Source organism: Rhinichthys klamathensis, unplaced genomic scaffold (assembly GCF_029890125.1).
Source record: "Rhinichthys klamathensis goyatoka isolate OS25496 unplaced genomic scaffold, OSU_Roscu_1.1 h1tg000693l_1, whole genome shotgun sequence".
Lineage (NCBI taxonomy): Eukaryota > Metazoa > Chordata > Actinopteri > Cypriniformes > Leuciscidae > Rhinichthys > Rhinichthys klamathensis.
This window is the reverse complement of record NW_026607120.1, coordinates 1,056,828-1,068,870: the sequence shown is the minus strand read 5'-3', so window position 1 is coordinate 1,068,870 and position 12,043 is coordinate 1,056,828. Positions and strand designations below refer to the sequence as shown.

Sequence of the window (12,043 nt, the reverse complement as noted above, 5' to 3'; positions counted from 1 at the left end):
GACTTACATTTATAATTGCATTTATAATTGTTTCATATTCCAGATGACGACTTATCACATCATCATCTTTATAAGATACATGTATTATTTGATAGCGTGGGCGCTCTGGCATTCTATTGATTACCTCTTTATTAGTCATGTTAGCTGTATTGACTTTTTATATTAAAATAAAATAACTTTTATATGTACTTGTACTCACAGTTCTATGGCCTTGTTCCACATGATGACATATCCAGACAAAACGAAGGATTCGATGTTCACTATGTGTGTATTTCCACGCTCTGTCCCCACATAAAGCCATTTACTTTGAAACGGAAGATGACAAAATGTGATCCTAAAAGAGAGATGGAAAATGGAGGTATTATATTTGTGCAAGAGAGAATAAGAGATCACACAGGGTATGTCAGCATCATGTTAAAGTATGTTATAGATATCTCACTATGAAGAACCAGCAAGCCAATAATTACCATTCTAACTAATATTTATCACTGTTTTTGTTCATGTGCACAACAATCACATTTTAGCCAATTACATTGCAGTCACAATTTTCTTCAGAAAGCTGCAGATGTAAATACAAAACCCCATGAGAGTTTAATGTGTATTATTGTGCATACTCATTTCCAGAATGTGGTTAGACAGTGAACCGTGCAAAAACTAAACAAGCCAAATTATATGTGCAAGTTTAAAGTTCTGCTCTATCCCAAACATTTTTCAACATGTCCTTGCTCATCTTTTGAGCTAAGGCTGAACTGTCAATTAAAATATGAAGCACAAAATGACCTTGTATGATTATTAAACAGGAAAAAGGCTTTAACTGAATGAAACAAATATATGGCCTGCATGCACGGTGGGCTTCAAAGTGAAGGGGTGGTGCTCTGTTTAGTCTCTCGACTATTACACAAGCACGCTTGGGACTCATGATAGGATGTTTTCACACTCGGTTCATTTCAATGGTCTCATAGAGTGTTTGCAATGCATGAAAGCTTTGAACTCCATCACTAGAGTTGGTTTGAGTTTGCTTTCCTGGGGTGAAGCTTGCCTATAAAACGCATGTGCAAAGAAGCCCAGACAAACATTCATGAAATTCTTTTTGTAAATTACTTCACAAACCAGACAGAGACGAGTTATGTGAACAGAGGAGGGGTTGACAAAAGAAAAAAACAAAAAAAAAAAACATGGTCAAATACACAGGCTTCAAAAATCGCTTGAATCCTTTAAAGAAAACCTTTGGCTGAATAGAAAAAAGTATGCCTTTATGCCTATTCTTTTAGGTTTTATTAGGAGCAGCACTATGAGATGTTTATAACATTTATCACATCACTGTTCAAATTGGAAGCATGACGTCAAAACTACCAAATCTTTACTGTGTTAATTCACTGCAGTTATTATTATTATTATTTTTAATTATTATGTTTTAAAAAGAATGTAATTACTTGTGGCAATCCCACAAGAAAAATGCCTTGCTAAACCACATTTAAGGGCAGTTCATCCTCTTCCATCCAAAGTACCAACAAAAACAGTTGTTGGTTTATTTAGCACACATTTACATAGACCAACAATTAGAAAACACCACAGAGGGAATACAAGAACGCATCCTGTGTGAAAAAACCCTAAATCTACCTCATACAGTTTACTTTAAATGGATTGCTGTGTCCTGTCGGTCCGTGAAAACACTCTTACATTCAGTAATATGGAAATAAACAATTTATTGACATCTAAAAGACATTTTTTGTAAACTCTATTCAATGCTGCAATTTAATGTCAATTATCTTCATTTGGGGGTTTATGTCAGAAAATATTGATAAACAATATATGATTAGTTGTGAATAATATGATAATTTAATTATGTATTCAATCTTTTTTTAAACAGAGCCCAAATCTTGCAGCCCCATTCTGAGTCGTTCATGTTCAGAGGCAGTGATTCATAGCCCTCTGTGGCTCTGTTTCTTTAGCAGTTGGAAGTAACACTTGTCACACTTGTTCATAGTGTTGCCTGGTTTGGATCTGCTCTAAGGCTCATGCCAGTCAAACGTCAGCCCCTCTTGGGTACACTTGTGTGTATTTTGGGATGCAGCAATTAATTGGAACACGATTACCTCAAGACAAACTGGAGCTAATGAGACATGAATGAGATGAGAGGAGACACTGACTCTTAGACTGACTCTGTTTTCTCTATTCAGGCAAACCACGTATATGACATAAAATGATTCCCTCGTGCTGGTGTGTTGTTTGTTTCCATGTGTTCCACAGTCTGTAAAAGGTTAAAATAATAGAGTAATATATTTGGATGATGCTCACTACGTTAATTGCGAAATAATTACAAAATTAGGCAGCCTGTTAGAACTCTGATTTATCTCTGCTACTGTCACAACAGAAACTCTCCAGGGAATGCGTCTAATAACACGCCACATATTCATACACATGTAAACAGGGTTAAGCATTAAAACTGAGATGTGCACTTATTATTAATGCTAAACATGACATTTTATAATTCAGCAGCTTATAAGTGACTGTTCATATATTATAAAGATTATCCATGGTTAACTGTGGCTCTCTAAGACATTAATCCAGATACATTTGAAAACGGCGTTTTCGTTTCAAATAGCTCTCCGTCCACACTAGCGTTTTGCAAAAGTTTCCCATTCACACTGATACGTCGGAAAACATTAAATTCACCATTATGCGCATGCGTAAAACCTCATAAAAGCTCACTGATATGATCCAGATGGAACAGACATAATAAAAGTTCTCATGCTATTCTTCTGGCATCATCTTTTTATTTAGCAAATTATCTCACCATTCACTGATGTGTCCAGGAGGTTGCACTCAGTCTCCACTATAGGCTATGTTTGTTCTAAATTCTAAAATGCAATTGCCCTCATGTTTTGCCCCATGACAGCAATTGTGAGTACATTTTCTGTCATCTTTGCAGGAGTGCGATATGAACAGTGTGAAAGTGAATAGCACATAACAGGCACAATAGCATTATAAACATAGATATCTATCGGTTCAATATGCATCACATGACTAAACATGCGTCATCGTTTTAAAATACCTCAGTTTTCACAACAGTTTTCAACGCCGTTTTCAAATTTATCCACTTGGGATAAAAGCTCAGTTTTCGCAGGACAAACACGCCGTCTCAGTGTGGACGGAAGGCCAAAACGGAGAGAAAAAGATGCGTTTTCAAACGAAAGGGCATTAGTGTGTGGACAAGGCCTAACAACATGTCATATTCTAGCTCAACCATTGTTGAGTTTTGGATAGGGGTGCGCCGATCCGATATTCGGTATCGGTATTAGTCCGATACTGGCCAAAATCACTGGATCGGATATTGTATGAATCGCCGGAGTATATTCCGATCAGATACGACCACGGACCTAGTCATAAACTGTCAAACAAATGCTTAACAACACCTGAGAGACATGCCGTAAAGAGAGATGAGCAACATGCGTCACGCTGCAGCTGCACACAGGGTCGCCAGATTTTCACAACAAAACCCGCCCAATTGCATTTTAAAAAGTAGCCAATCGCGTTTCGGGGTGTGAGAGGGAGCGCGGACTTGGCAACACTGGCGTCACGTGAACAGTAGCTAGAACGAGACTGAGTAATGTGAGACCTGTCAGCAATTATCATGTCAGCTGTGTGGAGTTATTTTAAAAAAGTGTGCATTTTGTTTTGTGAGTCTCCGCAACGGCGATAGATTGGAGCGCGTCCGAGTGAAGATTGTGCGCGCGCCACAAGAGAACACTGTATCCGTGCAACTGATAGCAGCGGCAACGAGCGCTCAGCTTGATTTAAAAAAACAAACACATTTTAGCGCTAGGTCTAACTATGTTAATTAATGCTCTGTTAAATGGAGATGTTTTATTTATTTGTATTACATCTGTGCCTCATAATGTTTCAAAAGTGGTGGGGGGCAATATCGATCCTGAGAAAAAGTGGCTGGGACATGTCGCACCCTCAAATTACACCTATGATCCCCAGATGTTACATGTGAAAAACTTTAGAGCTTGGACTGTCTCTCCAAAATGTTTTTCCCCTTTATCAGGTGTAATGGCCTAGTAGAGTTTAATTTGTGAGTGCCTTATTGTACTATTCTGTTCTATTGTACATTTTATAATGGAGATACCATTATTTTTATGGTAGGTTATACTTATTTAAGTTATGACTACATAGAGTTTTGTGTTACATCCAGTATTTGGCACTGGAATTATATATTTTTTTATTTGCACAGTTGGACTTTAAATTTAATTAATTGAATGGTGCTGAATAATTAAAAATGCTGCTACAAGTTCTGTTTAAAAATCATTTTAATAAAAATTAAGCAGCAGTAGATGTTGTGGGCTACGTATTTCTTCCTTTAGGGGAGTAGAATATTTATTGCACTATTTGAGCATGATGCTTTTTAGATGGCTAGGTTAATCACAGTGCATCCTCCTGACAAACGTGTTATTAACAGCTTAATTAAGAGGGAGAAAAATATGGTATGGTATTGTATCAGTATCGGTATCGGCAGATACTCAAGTTTGTGGTATCAGTATCGGTATCGGACATGAAAAAGTGGTATCGAGCCAGCCCTAGTTTTGGACGAGACTAGCTTGTCCAAACAAAATGGAAGACGGTGACAAGACTTTTGGAAACGCCATTACTTTAATGCAAATAAATGCGAAAGGGAACTGTTGCAAGCCGGATTCAAATGTGTATCATCCACTTTAGCACCACAGTTGATCGTGACGCATGTGGTATCAAACTTCTTAATAATATGAAATGTCTGGTGAGTAATTATGAAAATGATCAATAAAACTATCACATATCCAAGGGTCTGTTTGAGACTTCACGCTGAAATCTATCCAGTGGCATCATCCATCATCCTTATAAGCAGGTTAACTAGAAAATAAAGACCAGCACACGGTAATTCACTGCTGTCCACACTCATTACATCCCTCTCTGTTTTCCTCGCCTCACGGCCCTGGGGTCCTCAGACAGTCGGGATGATTGGAAATGAAGGTTGCGAGATGCTGGACAGACAGCTAAACTTGTCAGGGTTAGAATGCTAATGGGGCACCTGGCCATGCTAACGTGTGGTTACCCGTTTCTGATTGCAACGCATTGTAAGCCCAGATGAGAAAATGACTGTCATGGTGTTAAGGGCATTTAGTGAGCAACTGTTTCCAAAATGCTCTTTTGCTGGTTCTGTGGGTAAGGTGAACACGTCTAATTGGACAAAATTAGAGTTGTTTGCGCTGATATTTTTGTTCAGTTTCTTAGAAAATGAGAAAGTGTACATTTTAAATGCGTACTGTAAACTGTCGTTCAAAGGTTTGGGGTCAGTATGAAATTAATACTTTTATAAAATTAGATGCATTACATTAATAATGTTTTCTATTTCAAATAAATACCCTTCTTTCGAACTTCCTAAAAACAAAGAATCCTGAAGAAAATGTATTCTATAAAAATATTAAGTAGCACAATGGTTTTCAACATTGATGATAATGATAATAAATGTTTCTTGAGCACCAAATCAGCATATTAGAATGATTTCTGAAGGATTACGTGACACTAACGACTGGAGTAATGATGCTGAAATACAGCGATTAGACAAAAAAAAAAAACGTACCCCCAAATATAAGCTATAAATAAGCTTTTGCGCTTGCATACTGTATGTTTTGGGCCAAACATGCCTCAAATTAATTGATCAGCTAAAATATTGTAGGACTACAAATTTCTGTACTTTGATGAAAGTGCCTTGTTTTTTTGCAACAGAAAGGCATGCTGGGTGTCTTGAATCAGTCTTATAGCCCCCCTGAGTCTGTCTCCTGACCCTGCTGAGCTGAAAATCTCTGTCATCTGACACAGCCGTGCACGAAAGTATGCACCCAACCGTGCACGCACACACACTCAGACAGGCACCTGCTGATCTGAGAAAACATTTCTCATTACATGTGAATTTGCATAATTTTAATAAAGCCAGATATAAAACACTTCAGGGTCAAAGCACATACATAAGAAAGAAAAAATCCTTGTTGATGTGTGCGAAACTGTCATGGAGGGAGAAACCATGACTTTGTTTGTTTGTTCCAGACAGTCTGATGGGGTGATGAACACAATCATCAGTTATTACGGAGGGGAACAAAGCTCATTAGCCATACCCAGAAAACACAGCACGTAAAAAAAACCTGTATCACATACAACCTCGTACTGTTATTCCTAAGCTTTCATGTTTTAGATGAGTATGAACTAGTGTATCCCAATCTTTAACAATAATTTGAATGCAATATTTCAGTTCTGTTGCACAATATGCTCTGTGACACTCCTTAATCAGGCTTCTCAGTTTGATGCCGATCTAATGATTTTGTCCCATGTGGCTGACGCGGTACTATAATCGATCGTAAAAACTCCACATGGTAAAAGATCAATGTCAAAGATAACAATGGTCAATTGTACACTACCATTAAAATGTTGGGGTCAGTAAGATTTTTTAATGGTTTTGAAAGTAGTTTCTTATGTTCACCAAGGATTCATTATTTGATTCAAAATGCAGTCAAATATTGTGAAATATTATTACAATGTAAAATAACTGCTTTTTATATAATAAAATAACTGTTCTCTATATATTTTACAATGTAATTTATGCTGCCATTTGATGCGACCAAAGAGACCCAGCCGATGTGTCGCCTCACCTGTCGCTGGGACCAGAGCCACCGTTTGCCGAGTCCCCAAGGGTACTCGTTTCCAGCCGACGCCACGAGGAGGAGGTGGTTGGCTTTTGACGGTAGCCAATCTATAAGATCATTGTACGCCCTGTAGCCCTGTATGGAGCCGAATGTTGGCCAGCGACTGCCAAACATGGCCAGCTCATACACGCCATGGAAATGCGTATGCTCCGCTGGTCACTCGGGCTGACAAGGCTAGATCACATCAGGAACATCGACGTCAGGAAGCGGATGGGAATAGCGCCGATTACGGAGAAGATGCTTGAGGCCCGTCTCCGCTGGTACGGTCATGTAACACGCAGCAATGACAACTCAGTGGCGAAGACAGCTATGCGCCTTGATCCACCCGGTAATCGCCCACGTGGCCGCCCAAAGATGAGATGGATGGACCGGATCAAGCAAGATATGAAGGACGTGCAAGTCGCCCCGGAGGACACTACGGACCGGAATAAATGGAGAGCAGCCTGCCAAAAAGCGGACCCTGCACCTGCGCGGGACAAACGCTAGGACGAAGAAGTAATTTATGTATGTGATGGCAAAGCTGCGTTTTCAGCTTCATTAATCCAGTCTTCAGTGTTACATGATCTTTCAGAAATTATTCTAATATACTAATTTGGGGCTGAAGAAAATTTCTTATTTTAAGAATGTTGAAAAGTTGTGCTGCTTAATATTTTTGTGGAAAACATGATACATTTATTTTCAGGATTCTTTGATGAATAGGAACTTCACAAGCAAACCATTTATTTGAAATAGAAATCTTTTGTAACAAAGTCTTTACTGTCACCATCTATTAAATGCATACTTGCTGACTAAAAATATCAATTTCTTTAAAGAAAAAAAAACTTATTGACAGCAAATTTTTGCCATCAATTCCATTCAAAACAGCTCAAATAGCCTGTCAGACCACTCATGCATGTAAACCATGCATAAAATGTCCCTTCTACCTCGCAGATATCACTAAAATAAGAGTCCTGAGAAATGACCATCCCGTGTGATGGCCCAAGGCTCTGTAAACAATAAAAAAGCATCAGGGGAGCGACCTGAAAAATGTGGTCTACCTTTACGTGTTCAGATTTACTGACGCAACAAAATCTCTTTAGGAGCATTTATAGGTATTCGTACATGAAGTGTGGTTTCATACAAGTCTTGATAGACAATGAAATCTATATTATTAATGTATTGATTCGGAACTATCATGTTCAGTGTTGGTTTTCCGTTTCGTTTTGATGGACTCTTAGTTTGTATATCATTATTTCTTGTGTTTCCTTTGTTCTAGTTACAAGTTTGTTTCTATAGGAACTGATTATGTTGTACACCTGTTTCTAGTTTAGTTCTCATAATCCTGTGCATATATAGCCCTCAGTTTTTCAGTTGTTTGTCTTGTGTTGCTAATTAGTAGTGGGAAGTTTGGATTTTACTGACTCGGATCTTGAATCTCGTTCATCAAAATGAACAAATTTTTTAGAGTCATTTCGTTCATTTCAGCAGAATGTATTTAAAATATTACATGTTAATAGCCAAATTCCCCAAACACATCAAATGTTGCTCGCATTTAGAATAAGAAAAAAACTGCAATGCAAGGAAAAGGCCAAATTGTGAGAAACAGAAACGATTGATTCATTTATCTGGGTCTTCAGGCTCTGTTAGTTTACCTCACCTCCCGATCTGAGTCATTCATTCATCCTGTGACATCCTCATAAATTGAGCTATGCAGTCTGTAGTACCGTATACAGAATTGATTAATTCAAGTTTCGAGTCTATCGACTTTGGGTTCGAGTCGTTCGTTCATCCCGTGAAAGCCACATACGCTGAGCTATGCAGTCGGTACCAGATACAGAATTGATTAGTTCATCTTTTGAGTCTTCGGGTTCGAGTCGTTCAGTTTTATGTCACGTAACTGCATTTTGTTATTAGGCTATATATAGGTATCTTTATCAAAGTGATTTTCCCCATCATAGATAAAGTTCAAAAGTATTACCAACTCTTTTAGTACCACATTCATATGGAAAAGAACCATCATGACAGAAATTCTAAAAAATTATAAATTGAAAGAAATAAAAAAGCTATAATATGAGACCAAAAACGCACCATGTAGGCTAACTGTTAAAAAAACGACTACGCGCTTGTTTGTAAAAAAGTTTGGGAATTATTAACTCATTTATGAGTCCAGCGCTGTCACATCAAGTGACAAAAGAACGAAAAACTCAGACCCGAAGACTCGAGAGGTGAACTAATAATTTCTCTTTCCGGTACTGACAGCATAGCCTTTATGGGACTGACAGGAAGAAACAAAGACTCACTAATCATTTCTGTTTCCAGTACAGAACCTATAGGCTGTTGTGCATGCGTGGTCAACACAAAATGAACGAATCACTCTCTGAGACAACTCGGTAGTCCCGAGTCATATTAAAGATTCATTCAAAATTAACGAATCGTTCATGACCGACCCATCACTATTGCTAATGCTGTCGCGTGTTTATTCCAGCGATCATCTTGTCATTTCTCTCGTGGATTATCTTTTTTGTATTCGATTATAATAAAGTGCTAAATGTAGATCCTTTCTCTCCTGGTTTATGCCTGAAATGCAGTGACAGCAACAAAAATTAAAACACTTTTACATCAACTTCAGAGTAGGGCTGCAACAACTAATCGATAAAATCGATAATAATCGATTATGAAAATCGTTGTCAACGAATGTCATTATCGATTAGTTGGTCTGCTCACGTCACGGGGAGCGTTGATGACGTCACTTTCATGACAACACAGTCACACGCGAAATGGCAGAGAGTACAGATCAATCGGCGGCAGAAAAAAGTGTGTGCCCCAAGTCATCTAAGGCATGGGAGCATTTTACATTAAATGCAGCAAAGAGAACCTGCAAGTTATGCAAAGTTGAGCTTGTGTGGCATGGAAGTACCACAGTGATGCACTAACACATGAAGAGGAAACACGTTGGTGTCACGGATGAAGGTGAAACATCAGCACGGTAAGCAAAAACTGTATATCCTCATTATATGAAGATGTGAAAATTGTATAGTCTAGTTTAATTCAATGCTACTGTGTAAAAAGCTTTGTTTACTAACTTTGGGACAGCCCCACTAGGTCTATTTGGTCTCGAGCATCAGGTTGCGCAATCAGTTCGCTCGCAACATAAGTGATGGATTAAAATAGCGCTACTGCAGATATAGGTTAAATTAAAACTGTGTTTACAAAGTGAAGAACTAAATATAAAGGCAGTTAATAACAGCAGCAGTAAAATATTGTTTTTTAGTCAATGTACTCAGTGGTTTTCAGCGAATGCGTGTGCACTAATGCATCATTTTTCCTGTCCTTTTAATCAAGCCTGTTAGCTTGCTGCGTACCTCCATTTAGGGATGGCTCGATACCACAATTTTGGCTTCGGTACGATACCAGAACCTAATACCTCGGTATCGATACTAAATCGATACCACAGGTAAAAAAAAAAAAAACGGTCTCAAAATTTAAGTGACACTTAAAAAACACTGCTTGAAACTCTCCACTACCAAATGTGCAAAGAAAATGTATCAAAATGTAAAAAAAAAAATTAATAATTCAGTCAGGGAACATACAGTAGGTTAAATTTTGATTTTGAAAAAACAAAAACAAAAACTTGAAATTATACATTTAAAATAGGTTAATATCTATAATAATAGATTAACATATAATAATAATAATAGAATAATGAAATGAAATTTAAACCATTAGCTGTCATGCATCAACAGAGAATTATCAACATTTATTGCATTTATTCATCTTGGTTTGGTTACTGTTTGGGTTCATATTAATGCATTGCATAAAGTAATGTTAACATGCTAAACATGTATTAGTATATTTAATTTTCTAGGTCATTTAATTACTGATTGATATAGATTAATAAATGCTATAATACTGTTAGGTCAGGTTACCTTGTTGAATGTTGACAAATGTAGCTTAATTGTAATATTAGTAATATTCATATTAATACTATTCCTCTCTCTCTCGCGCCAGAGCGGCACTAATATGCCATTAATTCTACTATCACTAATACTAAAATTAATATTATTCAAATTTTTATTCTTTATTCATTCAAATTCAATTAATGTTTGTTTGAAAGTGCAAAAATGATGAGACCTAAACTTAATTGGTTCTAGCGTGTCATGCAAGCAGATTTGAGCCTTCGTGTTTATCGTATCATATATGATAAGCTCGTATGTGCGCTGTTCAGTGTTCAATAAAAGTCTAAATTAATCAGTTGAATGATGGACTAACCTGTCGATCTCTGAACTCTTTGGACAAGTCAAGATGAGCAACTGACAAGTGCTTCGGCAGATTTGATTTGTTGCCTCCCCGTTTGCAGAGTGGTGCATTGAGATCTGTTTCTTTACTTTTCTCATTACTTTTGTAGGCAAAGTAATGCCTTATTTCACTCATACTGCTCTCTCTATTTATTAATTTCGGGCGTGTAGAAATTCGAATGAGCTTCGTTTGATCCATCGTGTTCCTCTGTTGTCACCGTTTGCCGGTTTCGCGTGACCCGCGTCAGTTTAGGTAGCGCACTGCCGCCTAGCGGTGAACTTTGAAACAGCAGCGCATCAAATACCGAATTGAACAAAATTATGATATTGTAGGTTTGAAATATAATATATACCGGTATTTTTGCAGTACCGGTATACCGCGGATCCCTATTACGCTCTCTTTTTATAGCATTTGTCTACTATTAAGTTTTAATTGTTTTTCAAACGCGATCTACCGGCTCTACGTTCACACGCTTGTTTTCAGTCTTTCTATATTTAATTTATCAATATATCCTTATAATTCATTTTATTTTAAATAAAAAATAAACGTATTATATATTTTAGATGTTTTTGGTTTATATCTTCACATCTGAACAACATGTCTGTGTAAATTTGTTTTAACAAAAATTATGTTAAAACATAATATGTTGTATATAATTTAGTTTTTTTTTTTTACATTAATCATGGTTGTCCACTTGCCATCCGCAATTATCATTAAAAACAAATGCAAATAATGATTTACAAATTGTTTCTCCTTGCATACTCAAATGCTGTTTTTTTTATTTCAGAAAGAAACAGCTCACCATGAGTGAATTTGTTCAGAGGAGAAATCCCCCATGCACTCCTCAACAAGGAGCCATTGTAACAGATGCCATACTTAATATGTTATTTATATTTTGGATATTTAAAGAAGTTTTACTGTTTAAAACCTGGACAAACTTTTGTGTTTTAAGGTTTAAAATGTCAAAATTAAAGATTATATTAGTAAAACTCAATGTGTGGCTTTTGCACTTTTTAAAGTACACTTTTTGC

At 37.1% G+C, this 12,043-nt stretch overlaps 1 protein-coding gene across 19 annotated transcripts in view; it reads right to left on the bottom strand.

Moving 5' to 3' along the window:
• stxbp5l (syntaxin binding protein 5L) overlaps positions 1 to 12,043 on the bottom strand; it is a 207,934-nt gene that overhangs the window by 100,506 nt on the left and 95,385 nt on the right. For all 19 annotated transcript variants that reach the window (XM_056242082.1, XM_056242087.1, XM_056242084.1 and 16 more), the window contains exon 5: positions 200 to 334. In XM_056242082.1, the coding sequence (XP_056098057.1) occupies positions 200 to 334 (135 nt within the window). The remainder of the gene's footprint in view (positions 1 to 199; positions 335 to 12,043) is intronic.